Here is a 22,325-nt window from a genome sequence, read left to right on the forward strand (position 1 = left end):
CGGTAAACCGGTCTCTACCAGATGTGCCACCCATTCATCTAGACTGTGCGACCTCAGAAGTCATCTTGCTGCTGCGAAAGAGTCATCTGAGAAGTCCCCACAGAGCAAATAGGATCCGGAACTTACGATTCTTTTTAGTTAGAAAAAAGACAAGGGGACTAAAGAAATCGAAGTTCTGAGTGATCACTCTGCAGTCGATATTTCCCTTTATCGGGAAAGACAATTGGATGTGCTCAATAGATCTTTAGGACGTGTACTACCACATCAAAATGGGCAGGTGCTCCAGAAGATACTTACGCTTTCAGCTGGGAGCCAGTCATTTTCAGTTTCGAACACTACAGCCCCCAGAGTGTTCATCAAATGCATGGCAGTAGTAAAGACTCACCTGAGACGTAAAGGACTCCAGGTGTTTCCGTACCTAGACGACTGGCTCCTCACTGCTACTATCAAGCATCAGCTGATCAGAACCAGAGACGAGACTCTATCCTTGTGCGCCAGATTAGGCATCACAGTAAACCTAAAAAAATCAGCCTTATCTCCATCGCAGCACATTGTATTCTTAGGCTCAGAAATAGACTCAACCACCATGACAGCAAGACTAACACCAGAAAGAGTAGAATCATTGCGCAATCAAGTCGGATCTTTGCTAAACAGTCACAAAGTTCAGGCCAGGGTAGTCCAAGTCCTAGGGACGATGGCTTTCTCCATTCTCTTAGTTCCCCTAGCCCGTCTGCACATGAGTACTTCAGTGGCTACTATTTGCCAAATGGTCCATGCAGGATCTTCCCGTCGCATCAGATTCTCATCACGAACACCTGCAAGAAGGATCTAACATGGTGGTTGCATACGGAACAACTTTTAAGTCGTCCATTTGTTCCTCCCCAAGAAAATGCAGTTTTGACCACGGATGCCTCCCAAATAGGGGGGGGGGGGCATTATCTGGGAATGACAGTCCAAGGTACTTGGCAGAACCACGAGAACCACTTGCACATCAATGTTTTGGAGAAGAGCGGTACAATATGCGTTGCAAGCACTTCACAGTTCTCTTCCCACCGGGACAGTTGCAATTCAGTCGGTCAACATGTGGTACATAAACAAGCAGGGGGGAACCAAATCCCACTTTGTCAAGAGGCCTTAAGAGTTTGGAAATGGGCGATGGACACACAACGCTTTCTGGTAGCAACGCACATCCCAGGGAAGTCCAGTGTGAAAGCAAACAAACTTAGTTGAGCAATTCTCATGCCTCACAAGTAGTTCCTGAATTCAGAAGTTGCGAAAGAGCTCTTTCACAGATGGGGCCAACCTTGCTGCGACCTATTCGCCACGCACCTGAACACCAAATGCAGCAGCTACTTTGCCCTATTTCCCCATCAGGGGATGTCACCCAATGATGATTTAGTCCACAATTGGCCTCCGGGACTCCTTTATGCCTTCCCTCCTTTTCCTCTCATTCCAAAAGTGATACAGAAAGCAAAACAGTTACCCTGATCCTCATTGCTCCTCACTAGCCTCATCAAGTCTGGTTTCCCTTCCTGTGGCTCCACCTCTTGGAAGAACCATGGATTCTGGAACCATCTCCAGACCTCGGGGTAGTTCCATCCTACTATCCAGACCCTTAAATTGACAGCATGACTGCTCCAGTTCCACGAATAGCCAGGTGCATTCCCCCCCCTCACCTTCAGTCAAACACATTGTTATTTCTTCCCACAAGCCTTCCACTAGGAAATTATATTCCAGCAAATGGAAAAGGTCCTTTATTTGGGCTGTAAACCAAGGCTTAGATCCCTATACAGCTCCTATAGAATCCATTTTGTCCTTCCTTGCCTCCATTTTTCATGAAGGAGCTGCGGCTGCTACGGTTAGAGTTCATTTAGCTGCCATCTCTAATTATCATTTTGGCTACATGGGATATCCCATCATGACCCACTCTTTGTGCAAAACCTTTTGGAAGGGAGTTCTCCTTCTCAGGCCTCCAATCAAACAGCCACCAGAACCCTGGGACCTAAACTTAGTTCTCACATCCTTAATTTCTTCCCCCTTTGAACCCTCTTCATCGGATCTGAAATTATTATCTTGGAAAACACTATTTTTAGTAGCTATAACTTCTGCTAGGAGAGTCTCAGAATTGCAAGATCTTTCTATTCAACCTCCTTACATTGTTTTCCACAAGGATAGTGTCTCACTTAGAACTAACCCTTTCTTCCCAAGGTATGTTCAGAATATAATCTTAACACTACTGTTGAGCTACCAGTGTTTTTTCCAAATCATTCTAATAAATCTGAATACAGACTACATCAGTTAGACATCCACAGAATTCTCAGGTTTTACCTACACAGGACTAAAGTATTTAGAAAATCAGATCAATTATTTGTCTCCTTTTCAGACAAAAATAAAGGCTTGCCTGTTTCTAAAGTTACCCTCTCAAAATGGCTTTCAGATTGCATTTCCTTTGCTTATCAGACTGCTGGCAAACAGTTACCCAACAACGTAAAAGGCCACTCTCATGTGCCTTTAGATCTAGGCTCCCAATTGATACCATTTGTGCAGTAGCTACTTTGGAAAGACCACATACCTTTGTCACTCATTACAAATTGGATTTGGCCTCCCGGGACAGGTCATCCTTTGGGTCCATTGTGCTGAAGTCTCTTCGCTTCAGCCACCCGGGCTAAAGGTGCTAGGGACACTGTCCCATCCAGCAAGAATTACGGTGAGATAGGACTACATAACATAAAGAAGTTATGTACTTATCATAACGTTCCATGTTTGTAGTCCATCTCGCCTACATTCTTGCGTCCCTCCCTCCTGCCCCCTTCCTGTTCCTGGAGGATCTGATGGACTATACTTATGCTGTCTGACCTGGTTGTAGTTGTCCACCTGACAATGTTCTGTCTGTATGTACGCAGTTATTGATAGTTTCATAACTATTAGGTACTTATTGCTTTCTTGCAAATAAGATCTGGAGAATTGCTGTGAGGCACCATGGGATAGGGGTTAGCCTCGAGCCAGTAAAAGCTCTCGAGCTTTAGTATCGACAGAGTTGGAGCCGAATATCTGCTCTGAACCCATCCAGTAAGAATGTAGGCGAGATGGACTACAAACATGGAATGTTATGGTAAGTACATAACTTCTTTTTTATTTCTGTGTGCTGCAGACCAGAGATTTAAAGCACTGAGCTTGGTGTAGATGTTACCTGAAATTCATATGGGATGATTTGTAGACTTTTAAAATCTTAGTTACCTGCTGAAGTATCTAAAAGCTTACAGTAAAACCACTGAAATAATGGCTCATACACACTTCTAAGGCTTGCAGGAGACAGTAAAGCAGTTAAAAATGAAAGAAAATATGGCTCGTCAAGTGGAGGCCACACACCTTACACAGGCCACTGAGTTTGCAGATGCTGAAAATCTGGTTGATTTTACGTCTTATTACACAATTCACAACAACAACCTTTTGTAACATCAAATAGTATCTTGGGGATGTAGTAGAATTGTACAATTATTCAAATGACTGGTAGTGTGTTCCTAGATATAAAGTCTCCAAATTCACTGCTACTGAGGATATTTCACTCACACACACACACACACACACACACACACACACACAATCAAAAAACACTTTTGCCCATTTCGTGGTCACGGTGATCTGGAGTCCATCTCCAAAGGGCATAGGGCACTGGGCAGGGTACACCCTGGACAAGAGACCAACTCATCGCAGGGCATGGACTGCAACAGTTACTCGCACAGTATACGCATAGTCAATTTCACATAACCTCCATGTCTTTGGACTGTAGGAGGAAACCAGAGTACCCGAAATAAACCCACATGAACACAGGGAGAACATTGAAACTCCACCCACATGGGATTTGAACCCAGAACCTCAGCAGTGGGAGCATGAGTGATACCCCCCCCCTCCAGTACAGTGCTGCCCTAATAATATTTCAAACATGAAAACAATGTGCAAAGTTGCTATGCTCAAGTAGAAATGGAGAAATTTAGTTACAGATGGTTGAAATGTTTTGTTTGCATGTTCTGGTGACATCACCGTCCAAGCCACATATTCTTCATGTCATCGGAATTGCAAGCAGATGTATCCTTTACTATCACAAACTGCGTTATTTGTGGAGATTGATATTTGTGTATCTGTGCTGTTTAATGATTTTTCAACAAAAGTTTTACTTTAAGTAGACGTGTATTTCTAAAGTGATCCTTGAGTGGCTTGAAAGGCGGCTATAAAATGTATTTCTGCTTGTATTCATGTTGACCTGGTGAATGGCAAACTTTATTTTTCAAATATCTTGCATCAGTAAAGGCAGACTGAACAGATAAGCATGTTCTTAAAACACATGTTGTGCTATTTGAATGTTTGCAATAAATTAATGAAGAGGTGAAAAAAAAAAGATACTTGAAATAAGAAGATGTTCTTCGTCTTCCCTTGCTGCAGTCCTGACTAATACCAGAGTATAAGGCTGGCGGTCTACTAATGCGCATGATGACTCAGTCTTTTTCCCGCATGGTCCGATGCAGAAGCAATTTTGCGAGTGCAGGTTGGCGTTCTGAGATTTTCGAAACCCGGGTTTCAGAAACAGAGTTGAACATTTTGGTTTTCTTGCCTCAGTATTTAACGGATGTCAGAAAAGTGAATAACTGTATTTCTTGTGGGAAGCAGATATAGGGATTATCATACATTGTGTATACCTTGTTTAGGGCCTGAGCACGGCGTTGTTGGTTGCAGCTCTTGTGCTAGATTTAAGAGGAGGCTTGATTGTGCTAGGTTAGTGTTTGGGAAGCGTTGCAATTATAATATGCCGTCGGATGCTAGGACAAAACAGTGAAGCCTAGGGGTGAGGAAGAGCCAGAGGATTTGCCAGGAGTGTCTATGGAGTCTCAGACAGATACTTTACTGTTACAGGATGTGCCCTCTCAGGAGGTAGGCCAGGCTGAGGGGCTTCTCAGGTAACTGTTCTTCCCTCTCTTCCCAAGGTAGTTAGGGCCTCTCCTTCTGTTGCCAAAGCTTCTTTTAGAGGTAGGCCAAGTTCAGCTTCTGTGGGGCTTCTCCTAGCATTTGGGCTCTGTGCCTAAGAAACATATGCTTAAAATGGCAGAAGATTTGATTACTCTGATTAGAGGTTCTATGCCCCGCCTGATAAGAGGCCTAGGGTGGAACAGGAGTTTGATAGTTTTGAACAGTGTTCACAGGCTTCAGAGTCTTCTGTGGAAGACTTGCAAGAGTTCCTACTTATTCTGATTCTGATGTGGATGATTCCACTCCTAGCTCCTCCTGAGGATTTTTCATTTTCAGAGACTCTTCACTCCATGAGGGAGCACTTTAAATGGGAAGGCGGAATTACTCTGATTCCAGGAAAAGGCTTAGGGAATTCTTGTTTTACCCCAGCATAGGCCCTTAGCTATTCCTCCTGTGTTGAATGTGGTGGAGGATGTTTTGCAGAGGCTTCCCTGAACCCTGACTCCTTGCCTCCTGCTCCTGTTGATAGGTATTATAGGGTGCCCAAGCTCATAAGTATTTGTTTAAGAGTTTCTCAGGGGCCTAAAGATGTTAAAGCTTCTGTGGTTAAAAATCCTGTACCCTCTGATAAAGAGGCAAGGGCTTTGGATAGGTGGGGTAAGAAAGTATATACTTCTTCCACTCTAGCCATGAGGCGTTGAATTGTCAGTTTCATATGCTGAAATATCAGAATTATCTCCTTTCACAATTGAAATCTAAGGTGGATGCTTTGGCGGAGGTATTGAGTGTAAAGAATTGCTGGATTTGGTTCATGTGTCTGAACAAGTGGGTAAGCATTCTTTGCAGTGTGGTTTTGATGCTGTTCAGGCCTCCTCGAGGGTGGCTGCTACTAGTTCTGTTCTTACATGCCTGGTTGAAGGATCAGAATTTAGCTGAGCATGTTAAGACCAGGATTTTGGATGCTCCTTTACAGTCTGATGTGTTGTTTGGACCGCCTGTGGAAGCAGTTTTAAAGAAAATGGAGGACAAAGCTAAGTCTATGCAGACTGTTAAAGATTTTTGCAGGTGCAGCCTCCGGTTTAGTAGAAATTGGCCTGCTAAGGGGTGGACATATCCTGCTTATGGTTCCCAGTCTGGCCTAGATCAGACAGTTCACCTGCTCAGACTTCTGGTGAGGGCAGGGGTCAGTCCTTTCGTAAGCAGAACCAATGACCTGCCTTTTCAGCTGCCAGTGGATTCTCGTCTGGCAGCTCCTTTGGGAGGAAGATTGTCTCTTTTCAAAGAAAATTGGGATTTAATCACTCAAGACAGATGGGTGCTGGATATCATTCATCACGGTTACAGATTTTATTTCCACACAATGCCCCTTTCAAAGGCATGCCAGATGTTCCTCCTCCACAAAGAAAAGAGGCTCACAAGCAAGTTTCTCAGTTACTCCAGATAGGGGCCATTCAGCCAGTCCCTGTATCAGAAAGGGGCTTGGATTTTATTCTCGCCTGTTCCTAGTACCAAAGAAGGGGAACACGTGGAGACCAATTTTGGATTTATCTATCCTCAACACTTATCTGGACATTCCCAAGTTCAAGATGTTGACATTACAGCAACTGTTACCTCTGCTGGGCAAGGAGCACTGGATGGTAACTTTGGATCTCAAGGAGCTTACCTTCATGTGCCTATAAGGCTAAGTTGCAGAAAGTATCTAACTGGAGATTTTCATTATCAGTTCTCTGCATTGCCCTTTGGCTTATCTAGAGTATTCACAAAGGTTCTGGCTCCAGTGATAGCTTACTTCAGGCTTCAAGGCATTCAAATCTATCCTTACTTGGGCGACTGCCTGATTCTGGCTCAAGAAAAGGAAGACCTTCTACAGCATCTGGAATATGTCATAGCAGTGCTAAGATGCCTAGGGTATTCTGTGAGCGAAATAAAGTCCAGTCTAGTACCCTCTCAAGACATGTGCTTTCTGGGTGTGAGACTGAATACAGCAGCAGATGGCCTTTTTAACCCCGGACAAACAAAAGAGTCTGTCACTTTACTTCCATCAACTATCTCATCAGTCCGTGCTGACTGCAAGGACAGTCCTTCAAGCATTAGGGTTCATGGCATCTTGTATTCTGGTGCTTCTGCAATGGTATCTCAAAATGTATGGACACAGCACTACACTGTCATTCACATAATACCAGATTTTAACGACAGATGCCTCGGACACTGCTTGGGAGCTCATCTAAATGGAAAGTGGATACAAGACAAGTGGCCTGCCAGACTACAGCATCTACATATCAACATGAAGGAGATGTTAGCAGTCCAGTTTGCATTGATGGCTTTCAAGGAGTTACTTCTTCCAGGGCAGGTGTTGATTCTAACAGACAACACAACTGTCATGTGGTACATCAACAAGCACATTCTTATCCTCTATGCAGGCAAGCAATGATTTTATACTGACTCTTCAGGCAAGGTTTCTGCCAACAGAACTCCCTAGCAGATGTATTAAGCAGACAAATCATGGATCCCGAAACTGGATCTTCATGTATTTCAGAACTTGACAGTGTCATGGGAACTCCAGACATAGATCTGTTCGCTTCTCCACTAAACCACCAGCTGCCAAAGTATTGCACAAAGGGGTTTCATCACACAGCTTGGAAAGTGGATGCTCTGTCTTTCAGTTGGAAAAACCTTCATGTCTATGCCTTTCCACCTCTGCCTCTTCTTCCAAAGGTATTATTAAAGGTCAGACAAGACAGGCCAAGGATGATTTTGATAGCTCCAGATTGGCCTCGGCAACACTGGTACCACTTCTAAGGAGTCTTGTAAAGAAGCCTCCATGGCCTTTACCTCTGATTCCTCATCTGTTATCTCAGAAGTCATCTGCTCAATGTCAAGCTTCAATCTCTTCATCTCACAGCTTGGCATATTCTGTGTTGAAGCACAGCAGGTCTCAGCTTCCTCAACAAGTTTTAAATGTGATTATGGAAATGGAAGAGATTTTTATTTTGGAGTACAGCAAAGAATTTGGAGATTTCAGAGCCTAATTTGAGTGTGGCTCTTCAATATCTTACTGAATTATTGGACAAAGGTTTGTCCTTCTCTTCCATAAAGATTCATGCTGCAGCAATTTCAGCTCACTATGATTGTGACCCACCTTTGTTTTCGCATCCTTTGTTCAAGCAGTTTCTTGGGATCTCAATTTTGTGTTGGAAAAACTTACTCTACAACCTTTTGAGCCTGCAGCTACTGCTGAATTGAAATATTTGTGGATCAAGACTGCTTGAGTTCACAGGGCAAGCCTGTGTCAAAACAAACTATTTCTAGGTGGATTGGCTTTTGCATTGCATTTTGTTATTCCCATCATGGCAAGAGGTTCCAGCTGGGATTAGGCCTCATTCCACTAGGGCTACTGCCACTTGGATATTCTGGAAGCAGCTACTTGGAGTCCAGTGCATACTTTCTCTAGGCATTATCACCTGCCTATATACTCTAAGACTAGGGCTGGTTTTGCCACAGCTGTTTTACAAGGCATGTTGTCAGCTCCTGCTACTTTATAATTTGCCAGCCTCCCTACCCTGCTTTTTGTTCTCTTACAATAGTCAGGACTGCAGCAAATAAATGTAGATGTTGAGTTTACATGCTTATATTTTTGTATATATTGTGGTATATATTGTACATGTTTTTGGTGCAGGTTGTTTTGGGACTTGTCTTTTGGGTCTTCTGACATCTGGGGCAAGAAAAGACTGAGAAATGGTCGGTCATGCGCATTAGTACCCTGGCGTACTGACGTCGGTCATGCATGACCCATGCCCTGACGTCAACCTGGTATTCGGGTTCTGACTACAACAAACCAATTTCTGCATGCTTATAAATCTTATAGTTGTAGTTTTAAACATTTATTTACTTAGAATCAGTAGTAGAATCTTAGTAACAAGTTAAATAATCTTATTAAGATAATTAAGGACAAAATGGCTTGAAACAAGCAAACTTCTCTTACATAAAAGCTAGAAAAATCTTAAGCAAAAAAAAAAAAAAAAAAAAGCATCAATTCCTTGATTTAAGATATTTAATCTTGCATAGATTTCACTTTTTGTAGTTAAGTGGTATGAGCAGTGCATGTGCTTTGGACTACATGCTTCTTCCATAGGCCTACTGATCACAAGCATTTACTGGCCAGTGTATGAGGTGGTTGTGTTGCTTTTAAAATCCCCCAAGATGTGGAATTGTTATGGATCTTAACAGGCCCTTTCTGTAACCCAAGGTTTAAAATCGAGATTCAGGCTTGTTTGATAATATAAGTAACACTGAAATCGCCCAACAGAGCACACAACACTGAACCAACTGATAAGAATAAAATAAACGCCACCAAACCACTCGCAGTTGCACTTGTAACAAACAGAAGAGCTTTAATATAGTACACTTTGCGCTTTCTCCCTGTAGTCTCAGGGCTTCATCAGAGTACTTTTACAAACACCAAAGAAAGTTAAATACGATTACAAAGTCACATGATAAAAACCATTAACTAATTAAATAAAGGTTGACTTTTAAAATCCATAGTGTAACACCCATCTGGTACCAATGTATGTTATGAATACTCAAAAACCACTGCAAACACATTGTTAAAAGTATTAAATATATACCATATTAGATTCAAAGCTCTACAAAATGTAACAAAGACCACAAACATAAAACATCAAATTTGCTTGCTGGGTCTGAGTTTTAAAACTGCATTCAATAAAATAAAATCATTAATGCCTGGATATGCTGTGGCATTAGTTTTATACTGCCATTCCATTTCAAGTTTTTCCAACCACAAATTCATATCATCACTCCTTCCATTGTCTCTAACTCCATCTATGATAAAAAAATATATATTTTTTTAAATTTACACAACCTATTGAATGTGTATAGAGGGCACTTTCTTTTTTCTTATTTTTGATGTCTCTCGTGTGTTCTAAAACTCTCCTTTAATTTTCTTGTGGCTTTACCCACATAAAAGGCTGGACAGGAAATACATGTAGCCATGTAAATCACCATTCTCATATTGCAATTACACATGCCAGGACATGGGATAGTACGGGGATAACTTTCAACCGCCACATATGGGCCCACATTAATAAATTTGCAGGCTTTACACATATTACATTTAGACATTCTTGAAACCATGTGTTTGTTGAGTATACAGCTCAGCAAGCACCTGCCTGGTGCCCTGCGGAGTTCTACAGCAGCAGAGAGACAAAAGATAGACTTTGGAGTGATTAAGTATCATTTTTCTGCATTTTCTTGCTACCTTTAGCTAATTCAGCCTGAAACATTGATTTTCTAGAGTTTCTGTGATTTAAAAAACTTGTTTCAGCTACATATTGTACTTATTTTACTGGCTGCACTTAAAGTCGTTTTTGTGTTTAAATTACCTGTGTTTTTTTGATTGCATCTGCTTTATTTTCTGGAAAAAGGAAAAAAAAAAAAATATATATATATATATATATATATATATATATATATATATATATATATATACTTGTTTTCCCCTTTCTAAGCTAGTATAGTCCAGTTTTCAGGTTAGTGCTGAATTCAGGGCTGTTACAAGTTACTGTGTTTGCCCATACCTTACTTGGATAGAAGGAAGTTTCTCTGTTCAGTGTGAGAGAGGGAGCTTTGAACAGCCTGTCTGTCCCTGGAGGAATGGTTTCAGCCCAGAAATTGGTAGTTTATTGGCCATTTTGGGCTAATTTCTCTCTCTGTCATTTCCCTGTTATAAAACCTGCATTTGCACGGTTTTGCGCGCCTGGTAGTGCCGGTTAGCTAGGGCATAACTATTCACGGCTCCACAAAGTCTACTCTTCAATTTTTCCCTTGGAACTAGACAAACTTTCAACTTAGGCACTCAAACGATTCACTTCTCATCCCGGCACTTGCTAAAAACTCATAGCAAGCACCAATAAACCCTAGCACTAGACCCCCCCTATACTGTAGAGAAGGACAAGGCTTTCTATTCGACCTTACCAGCCAATCAGTAAAACAGTTCACTGTACCTATCCAGGCATGTCCAAAGGGCAGTTTCAGGTGTACTCTCCGGTCCAACTGGTGAATCTGGGCATTTTGAGGCAATTTTACAATTGCCTCGTACATAGACAACCCTGTCCTCCCCCCACCAAACACTAATACATGTGAGAGATGCAATTATGCAGCCAAACTGGAGGCTAAGCTCTCTCAACCCAAGACTGGACCAGGCAGTCAAGAGGAGAAGGGAATTACTTGCATCACACCACCAGTCTCACATAGACCTATGAAACCAGCACAGGCAAAAAACACACACAAATACACGAAAACATACTTGGAGGCTCTAAATAAAAATCTGCAAAAGCAACAGAGACCTCCAAAGCAGACATCCAAGCAACCTCCACTACCCAACACAAACCATGAAACACATACTTCACAAAACCAGTGTGCCACACAATCACAGCCCTTAAGGCAAAATAACATACCCAACACACTAGTAATAGGTGACTCTGTAGTCAGGCACACTGACGTCCCACTCACTAGGCTGAACAAGAAGGTTACTGTTAGCTGCCTGTCTGGTGCCAGGATCCGCCACATAACACAAACACTCAGGTCACTCCAGAACAAGTACAAATATGACTCTGTCATTGTCCATGTTGGTGTGAATGGCCTGAGCCTTACCTCCCTGGACTACATGAAAAGAGACATGGAGGAGCTCTCTGATCACGTAGCCCAGGCCGGTATGACCCTGACCCTGAGTAGCATCCTGCCCTCACCAAGAATGATACCACAGTATAGAGAAAAAGTTATCAATTTCAACAATTGGCTAAGCTTCTGGTGCCATTCAAAGGGGATCCAGTGTCTGTCAGCCTGGGATGACATGCTCGACAAGCCACGATGCTTCGCTAGAGACTGCTTGCACCTGTCACCCTTAGGCTTTTTAATACTGGCCAAGGCTCTTGCCACCCCCATAGTGCCTTTTTTAGACAAGGCTCAAAAGACAAACCCACCACCGTAAATGGTAGAAGTAACAAAAAACTGAGGGTAATGTTACTCAGTACCAGAAGTCTAAACCTCAAAATGCACGCACTCGAGGCACTCTTCAGTATGGAGAAAATAGATATATGTGCAGTAACAGAAACCTGGGTTAAGGCTCCAGAGAGCACCCCAGCAGTGCCAGACTGCAACTCATACCATACATTTCAGCCACAACCTCGAGGCACTCTTCAGTATGGAGAAAATAGATATATGTGCAGTAACAGAAACCTGGTTTAAGGCTCCAGAGAGCACCCCAGCACTACCAGGCTACAACTCATACCATACATTTCGGCCACAAAACCCGGACCGAAATACAAACGGCGGGGGGAGTATCCGTATTTATCAAGGATGCCCACACCTCCAGGTTAGTGGCATACCACGATGCTTCTGAGATCATCCACGTGCAACTAACAACGGGAAAAACTGCTATTCAAATTGTAGTTTGCTACAGATCACTCACCATGTCCCAGGGCCCCCCACTCCGCATTCCTAGAAACACTGGGAAACATAAAGGTCCTACCAAACACCCTGTTATTGGGTGATTTCAATTACCCAAACATTAATTGGGAGAACTACTCAAGTACAAACTCCCTTGCCCAACATTTCCTAGAATTTATAAACCCAAATGCCCTGGATCAACTGGTCAACACCCCCACCAGAGGTGACAACATATTGGACCTGGTCATCACCAACATGGGTCACCGGTGTTCCACACTGGAGGTCAATCCCTCGCTGGTTAGATCTGACCATAAACTAATCTCTGGATATCCACATTTCGCCGCCACCCCTGGTCAAAGAAACCACCGTGAAAAACTTTTCAAAAGCAAACTTCACGTTACTTAAGACGGAGGTGGGAAGTTTCAAAGCCCCCATACTATAAAGGATAATGCTGTCCAAGCTGCAAAATCCTTTACTAATGCACTCTTGGGGCACCTACAAGAATGCATGGATCGTGCTATCCCAAACAAAACCAAGACTCACTCCTCCAAGAAAAGGAAACCAATCTGGTGGACCCCTGCCATAAACAAGCTATACAATAGAAAGAGGAAACTAGCACAGAAAAGAGTAAAATCCCAAGAAGGGAAGACATCCCCCTGATCAGTATCAGCAAGAAACTACGTTCCCTCATAAAATCATCCAAGGCTAGCTTCGAAAGAAAAATTGCCATGGACTCCAAAGATGACCACAAGGCATTCTTTAGCTTTGTCAAGATGGCAATTCTCAGATCTGCTCTGAGTTAGTGCAGAATGGCATAAAATACACTGAACCGACCGATATAGCCAACATCCTGACAGGTTCAGTGCAAACTTCACCCCCCCCCCACCCCCTAAAGGGCCCATAACTCTACCAGAAGAGTGTAGTGCCCCTGAAATCAGACACTCAGGTTAAAACAGCCTTCTCCAAAGCCAAAAACAGCATCAATGGGACCGGGCGGTGTCCCAGGCTGCGTCCTACACGAGCTCAAAGATGCACTAACCCCTCACCTGAACACACTGTTTAAACTCAGCCTCTCCACAGGCTACATGCCCACAGAGTGGCGCACAGCAACGCTTATTCTGCTGCACAAAGGTAGAGCCACAACGGAACCTGGGGACTATCGCCCTATAATCCTGACTAGCTTGGTCTGCAAAGCTATGGAGTGCATCATCATGGATCTCATTAACAGAGACATTGGAAACCTCCAAACACTGGACCCTACCCATTTCGGCTTTAAGGGCAGATCATGCCTCCCAAACCTGGTGGACTTCTTTGAGACAGTTACCAAGGCTATAGACAAGGGAAAGATGGTCCACACAGCTGACCTAGACCTCGCAAAGGCCTTTGACACCATTCCCCACTCGGGTGTTACAGACAAGCTCACCAGCCTGAACATAAACCCCTACGTCATGAGATGGGTTGCCAACTGGCTCAAGGACAGAACCAACATGGTAAGAGTTGCAGGAGCTAGGTCGGACTCTAAACCGGTTACAAGTGGTGTTCCCCAGGGCCCAGTCCTAGGACCCCTCCTGTTCGGCATATACTTCTCAGAGGTACAGGCAAGCACAGGAGGACTTTGGCTGACCAAGTTCACAGACGACTGCAAATTAGGGGCTATAATTGACTCTCTGGCTGACACAGACATCCTCCAAAAGGGTCTCACTGAGACCAGATACCTGCTGTCAAAACCATGGCCTCAAGCTAAATGCCAAAAAGTGCATAGTCATCCCCTTTGGAAAAAACAAAGTACCCACAAACTACCACATAGGTGGTAGCCCCCTAAATATGGAAGACATAATAAGGGATCTGGGGACCCAAGTAGATAGTAACCTCTCGTTTGATAATCACATTGCCAAAGTGGTTAGAAAATCCTTCTATGTGGCCCACCTAATCACAAAAGGGTTTGCATCCAGATCGAAAGAGGTCATTGGGCCCCTCTACGCATCACTTATCAGACCCATCATAGAGTACAATGCCCCATTTGGGGATGTACCTTACAAGACACCTGCAGCAAGCCTCAATCGGATGCCCTATGCAGCTCGACTGAAGAAACTCCAGCTGTACTCTGTTGCATACCGCCTACTCAGAGGTGATCTCTGCCTGACATACAAGGTCGTGTCAACCCAGAATTGATGGACATGCTCCACCTAAAAAACAAAACATATCCCCTTGAGCCACACGCTCCGGGGATATAAACCTCACCACAGCAATAAATAGGACGTGCTGGAGGGATAGATTCCTTTCCCAGAGACTTCCCATGCTCTGGAACAAGATTCCAGTCTACATTAGGCAGAGCTCCTCGCTAACCCTCTTCAAGAGAAACCTTGATGAGTGGATGGGAAATGGAAAGTTTACCCCAGGGATCACTTCAATGGCTTTGCTGGACAGATGCACAGGGAACTAATCTAAGGGGGTGGCGAAAACCAACACATTCCGGCTAGGCTTATAAATACCTTTGGGCAGATAACCTAGTTACCTACATATGAACCTATACATTTCTCGACCATATTTTTTATATTTAAACTTCTGTTGGTCTCCCAAAAAATTTTAAGTCAAAGTTAAATACTAAATTCCAGATGTTGTTCACTATGTTTCTAATGGTCAACACCTCATTATTGTAAGGTAGAACAAAAGTGCTATCCACTGATTTGTTCTTCATGGTTTCAAGTCTGCTCCCTAATGAAGTAGATAAGATTGGTGTAAACCTGTCATTCCTCCTCTGGATTACATAATTCCTAATTTTTAGGAGTAATTTGATAGGGTATCCCCTCTCTCTGAACATACCTATCAAAATGTAAAGTTCCTCCTTAAATTCATTATCATTGCTTGTCAATCTTGAAATACGCACCATCTGTCCCTTTACTATGCTGTTTTTTTGGTGCGTAGGATGGCAACTTTTGTAGAGAAGGAATGAATTTGAATATGTATCTTTCCTAAATATTCTTGAGTACAATTTATTACTAATACTGTCCCACGTAAGTCTAATATCTAAGAAATCAATTCTTTCCATTCCCACTGTGTGAGTGAAATTTAGGAAAGAAATTGTATAATTTAAATAAACTCCTCCAGCTCACTAAGTGAAACTTTCCAGACTATCAGGATGTCATCCAAAAATCTTAACCATATTATTGTTTTTGTCAAACCAGAGGGACTGAAACACATATTCTTGTTCCCACTGGGCCAATACTAAATTTGCATAAATAGGTGCGCACTTCGCACCCATAGCGACCCCTGAAATCTGGTGGAACAGTTCACCTTCAAAAGCTAAAAAGATATTTTTCAAAACTATTTCCATTAAATCTACCAACACATTTCGTTTTACATTACGAATGCCCTCTTTTCCTTTTAAAGCTTCTTCAAACAATTTTAGCCCTTCAGTGTGTGGAATTACTGTAAATAGATTTGTCACATCTACTGTGGCAAATATAAACTTACAAGGAAAAACTGCATCCCTAAGGATTTCTAGACAGTGCCATGAATCTTTAATAATATGTTTGTATCTTTTAAGTGTTGGCTTACACCAAAAATCTATGTAAGCTGCTATAGGCTTTGTCCTTGATCCTATTGCTGCCACAATAGGCCTGAATGGCCCTGTATACACGTTCAGTAGGTTGTGTAAATTTTAAAAAAATATCTATTTTTTGTCATAGATAGAGATAATGGAAGGGGTGGTGATATGAATTTGTGGTTGGAAAAACTTGAAATGGAATGGCAGTATAGAATTAATGCCACAGCATATCCAGGCATTAATGATTTTATTTCATTAAGCCGCGGTGGTACAACTGCAGCGTTGTTGCCTCGCAGCAAGAGGTTCTCCTATTCGATTCTCGGCTGGAGAGCCTTCTCTATGGAGTCTGCATGTCCTCCCTGCGGTCGAGTGGCCTCTGAAAGACATGCGCGAATTGGCATGCCTTCGCTGAAGGTTGGGCGTCGGGCTGGCAACTCGGCACCATAAGAATCTACTGCCAATTGTTAGCGGACTGGAGTTCCGCTGTGGTGACCCCTAACCGGGAAAAGCCAAAAAGACAAACAATGATCTTATTTCATTGAATGCAGTTTTAAAACTCAGAACCTAGCAAATTTGATGTTTTATATTTGTGGTCTTTGTTACATTTTGTAGAGATTTATATCTAATATGGTATATATTTAATACTTTTAACAATGTGTTTGCAGTGATTTTTGAGTATTCATAACATACATTTATTCCAGATGGGTGTTATACTATGGATTTTAAAAGTCCACCTTTATTTAATTAGTTAATGGTTTTTGTCATGTGACTTTGTAATTGTATTTAACTTTCTTTGGTGTCTGTAACAGTACTCTGATGAAGCCCTGAGACTACAGGGAGAAAGCGCTAAATGTGCTATATTAAAGCTCTTCTGTTTGTTACAAGTGCAACTGCAAGTGGTTTGGTGGCTTTTTTTATTTTATTCTTATCAGTTCTTTGATAATATGCTGACGGACAACATATATAAAATATATTTGCCACTTCCTTGACATAGTGTGACGTCAAGCTGAAAATTTAAATGAATTGTGGAGGGGGGGGGATGTGGGACAAGGGAGGGCAGGCTTGACCTAGAAAAGTATTGAAGTATTTATTTTTCCAGTGACCTTTATGGTACATTTTTGTAAGTTTGGCTTTATTCATGAGTTGGATTCACTGTACTGAGATGTCTTCACATTGTTTTATGCAAAAGGGTGCTATTAACTATTTCAGAATCCAAGAAATAATCCTTCCTGTTGGAGTCCGTTTCTGTAGTTAACAAAATCAAAATACCACAGCATTATTCATCTGCTGTAGTACTGATTTGTGTTGTTCAGGCATGCCATTCATAGAGTTGTCATAGAATGAGTAGAAAGCATGTCCAGGTCATTGACTAATCTTCCTTCAACATCACACCCATCCTTCTGACCTGCTGCCTGTTTGCTCTTCCTTTAGGATTACTTTCATACCCCTTTGTGCCCTATCCTCCATATTACCTGCTGGCATCAGTCCTTTGTCAGATGCAGATGAGTATTTCTGCTTCTGGTGGGGTTTGTTGACATCCTGAGGTACAGTGATGGTGGTAATGGCAAGTAATTTTCTGGTGTGGACTTCCTGTACAGTTATGCTGCTGTACTTGATATGTTGTGGTGCACATTCCAGCATCTCTTGTAGGGTATGCTGTGTAGTAATACCTAGGTGGCATTCATACAAGCTTCCTTGTGTGCACAATTTTCAGTGCTATCTGCCTACAGTTGAAGTGCGTGGAAGCCTGCTTGCGTCATGCCCGTCTATGGCAGTCTGAACTACTTGATCTGACACCCCTCCCCAGGAAGGAAGAGGAGAGGAGACCTGTCTGTCAACTTCTTAACTCCCTCTACCTTGGCTAACTATTGAGCGTCTTTAATGTTGGTCAGCCTTAGGCCACCAGTCCAAAGGAGTTTGCCTGTAAACCAGTGAACTTCCTTTTTATTTATTTATTTTTTCACATTTTCTCCACCATTCCTCAACTGACTGCAACTGATCTCCCATTTACCTCTGACTATCTGTCTGTTTCTTGACTATCCCAAATTAATTCCTTTGCCAATTTGAACTCGTTACTCAGTTACTCAGCCTTAAAGCCAGGGAGTAAGGAGTTGTAGCGAATAGCGAATGTGAGCTTGGAACCATTATACTTGGGGCTAGCCAGTCCTACACTTTGACTGGGGGAAGTGCAGCGAAATGAAGTTAGTGCAGGTTGCACATGCACATCCATTTGTTGGCTGTCTTGTAACCGCATCCCCACCCTACTACTTTTGGTGGTCAGTGAAGCATCTTCTCTACACGAGAGGTTGCACAACATCTACATCTTCCTTTAGACTGAAGAGTTGGTTGCTGGCCATTCTTAGCCTTACCCCTGCAGCAAATCCTTCTGACATGCCATGTCCATTTCCAAATCTAACATGTACTATGCCTCTGGGCCTGCTAGTTTAGTTTCTTTTTTGTTTTTTGCAGAGTGGAAAAAAAAATTATTTTATTTGAATTTCCAATCCCCTCCTAGCTGCCAGAAGCTGCATTCTCTTCTTACTTCCCCATGTCCAAACAATTTCCGATGTATCAGACTGCAGAACCTAGGTGTCTTTTGTAATGATGTTAACTGACATCTGCTGTAGTTATTTTATTTTAGTGCGCAAGTGGGATCATATCAAAGTTTAAACCCTGCTTTGTATGTCTTTTAACATTAGAAGTGTGTGCACTAGAAACTTCCCATTAATGTTTTTGTTTTATTGTATTTTGCATAATAGTAATGTTTGTAGCTTTGTATTATATGTTAGGCTAACAAACTTTATTTTAACTCCCCAGAGCACTTGATGATATCCTGGAAAGTATAAAAGAACTTCAGTTTTACCGAAACAATGTATTCAAAAAGAGAATGGATGAGAAGAAAAGAAAGGTTGTTGAAAACAGAGAACATCAAAAATGACCATAAGTTTAACAAAGCAGCCAATGCCAAATTCCTCCAGACCTGGTTTATGTGCTTTAGTGAAGTAAATCTGACACTTTGTACAAGACATTCACGAAGAATATACTTATTTTGACACTTTTTTTCAGTAAAGTAGTAATTGCTATAAACAAAAAATGTATGTAGTTTGTATATACATTTTGGGGCTGTGTCTTGTTAACCACACCCCCCAAAAAACTTTTTTTCTTTTTGGATTGAACGTTTTGGGCCTTCTGGATGTTCTTTTGATTCTCTTCCAGGGCAGTTGAGAAATACAATCATTCCCAGCAGAGTCTGAGGATGGATGCCATTTCAGTAATCTTCAGGGGGCAATAGTAAGTTTGGATTCTTCAGCAGTAAATAAATATTTGTATATAACATTTCCTAAAGGCCTTTCTTGATAACATCTGAAGCCATAACAGGTACTGCTATAGTCTTAGATCTGGTTAAAAGAGAGGGACAGCCACAGAAAAGACTGACCAATTTGCTCAGCATCATCTAATTTCTAAGTACTTGAAGGAAGTACAGTCATGTCTGGTAAAAGTCCTTAGTTCAGAATTATGTGACTACCATTTAATCAGATATTTTTTCATATGTTTGGCATGGAGCATGTAAGTTAATTGTCATAAAATGTCTGCTGTAGTCTTCTTTGGAAATGAGAATACATAATAAGGTTGCAAACTTTTCACCTGCTCTGTTGTGGATCGCTAACTGTTCTTTGACACTGGAGGATAGTGGTAATTGCAGTTTCTAGGACTGAAGCTGACATTTGTAGACTGCCTTTGTAACTAGTTAATTCTGAGGATCACAGCAGATGTGTATAGCTATTTTCATGTGACTGTACATTGTGGCAGGATTGCACCATCACAGAGCAACTTATGTTTCTCACAAAAACAAACGAGTAGGCATTTCCAGAGTGTTTTGGTATGTAAATTTGTTTAGAATTTTTGTAAAATCAGCAGTGTTCAAATCCCATTGTACCCTTTCTAGAATAAGGGGACAAGCACAATCTATGTATTTTTTCTCAGAATGCAGTTCCGTGTTGGTCCTAGCTAGCAATCTGAGTACCTTTTTAACACCAGTTTCATAGCATGTTTGCACTGGGTGTTGTAAGAGAGAGTTTTTATTTTTCCCTTGCAAGATTTAGCTTTAATATTATTACATTGAAATTCTGATAGGGAACTGGAGGAAGGGTTTGACTATGGGTTTTTTGCTATGCTTGTAGTGCTGTGTAAACTGATTGCCTATGATAGTTGTCTTAATAGCTAAAGGATGAATATCCCAACATCAATGTTTTATGTAAGCAGCCCAGGTTTTGCTTTTACTGATGATCCTTAGAGCTGAATATTTCAAAAGCAGGAATATTGGGTTGTGCCATTGTATTGGGAGAGGCATCAAAATTCAACTAGAACTGCACACATTGAATTGCCATCTAATATTTTTTTCTCTGAGCAAGACATGGCTCTGTAGCAATGTGAGTAATGTGAGCAATGTGAGTAATGGCTGGACTTCTCTAACAGAAGTATAGAGGAGCTGAAGGGGGACGTGTGCCTGTGTGACAGCCGCATTGCAGTGAGCCTTTGGGGGGGTGAGAATAAGAGTGAAATGTAAGGAAGTGGCTTGGGGGGGGTTAACCAGAAGAGTATCAAGGTTTTACAATGTTCTGATACAGATTTTCAACATTGCCAACCAAAGGGAGAAGAGCTGGTGTTGCCTTTATTATTTTACACTAATGGCATAGGCCTCATATATTGGATTTCCCTAGAAAAAGGGGAGTAGAGAATGATATGTAAAATGGAATGGGAGAGAGAGAGAGAGAAAAAACAGTGAAGGAAGTCATCCTTTGTACTTGGCGACTGAGGTATGAAGTGGTGAATGACGTATATTAAAATTGAGGGGATAAGGGGTAGTTTTGGAGCTAACAGAGCTTGGTGGATAACTTTAAAGGATATATAAAAACATTAGCTCTGTTGTTGCTGTAGTGTTAAACTTAACAACTTTATCTGCCTGGTAACTAGATATGATTGTTAGTAGTGATTCTTTACAGGCCCCACATAGTAATTCCTGTACTGCACTATGAGGATGTATACTTTGCAACAGTACAGTAGTGGAAGACAAAGTGATACTGTGAAATTCCTTAGAGCATTAAAATTTTATTTATTTTTATTTATTTTACATTTGTTGACCGGGCTAGTCTAGCTGGATATATGTCCATTTTCAGTAGAGGCCCGGGGAGAAAAACTCCAAGCATGAACAGTGACAAAGTTAACAATGCATGGAAACATGAAGAATCACAATACAGAGGTAGCATTGGTCTAAAGAACAGTTATAATAATAAATTTATAAACTATAACAATTTTAGTAAAAATTTATACTAAACAATTATACAAAACACACTAGAAGGTATGAGCAAAATGCTTGGTAGTCTATCTTATTCTTCAGAACCAGTTCATATGTAGCCAGTAATGTACACAAATTAAAAGATGAAGTCAACTGCAGTGCATCTTTGTATAAGAGTCCATTGAAGCTGCATTCTTCTGCAACAGGTGACAGATTGTGGATAAAATTAACAGTGTACCATTATAAATTACTTAGAAGGGCTGGGCGTGGCCAATATGTGCTTTAGATAGCAACAGTTCTCTTCAGCTCTGCCAAGTCAAATTTCTATGACAGGATTTTTATTCAAAATTAATACTAGAAGAATTTTTTTATATACTATGACACTTGTCAGTATTCTCTAGGATTATTTTTAAAAATTACTTAAATTCAGCCTTTTTTCTTGTCCAAAATTACATTGGAAAATATTTTACTCATCACTGGCTTTCAGAATGAGCTTCTAAAAGGCAAACCATCAGGAAACTATCCTTAAAAAGGATCTATAATCTTTACTTACAAATATCCCGGAGCTATCAAAAAATAGATAAAATAGTCTTAAAATTGGACAATTTCAAAGACAAATGCTCTAAACAGATGGAGTTAATACAGAAAGACCCTCAACAACAAAAAATACAAATATCAGAAATTGAGGAAGCCTTAAATGATATGGACTGTAGACTATAAGGAGGAGAAAATAATATAGAATTTTTACGAAAGCAAAATACATTACTACAAACAAAAGTGGATGACTTAGAAAATAGATCACGCAGAAATATCAGAATCTTTGGTCTCCCTGAAAATGTTGAGGAAAACAACATGGTAAGCTTTTTAACTTGTTGGCTACCTAAGGTATTTGACTTTCCTGAAGCTCTATCATATGGCATCGAAAGAACTCATAGATCATTAACTTCTACGACTAAATCCTCATCTAGATCAGTTTGTTTTCTGTCATTGCATGATAAAGAAATGGTCCTTAACAGCTTGGACTAAAGCACCTATAAAAATAAAAGATGCTGTCAT

General features: G+C 41.4%; 1 protein-coding gene across 1 annotated transcript in view; it reads left to right on the forward strand.

Moving 5' to 3' along the window:
• The window catches only part of REXO2 (RNA exonuclease 2), a 313,083-nt gene extending 293,774 nt beyond the window's left edge, over positions 1-19,309 (forward strand). The window contains exon 7 of the mRNA XM_044080976.1: positions 18,791-19,309. Coding sequence (XP_043936911.1) covers positions 18,791-18,911 — 121 coding nt within the window. The 3' untranslated portion in view covers positions 18,912-19,309. The remainder of the gene's footprint in view (positions 1-18,790) is intronic.
• Positions 19,310-22,325: the final 3,016 nt, after the last annotated feature.

Source organism: Protopterus annectens, chromosome 8.part0, assembly GCF_019279795.1.
Source record: "Protopterus annectens isolate FY-2018-M chromosome 8.part0, PAN1.0, whole genome shotgun sequence".
Taxonomy (NCBI): domain Eukaryota; kingdom Metazoa; phylum Chordata; order Ceratodontiformes; family Protopteridae; genus Protopterus; species Protopterus annectens.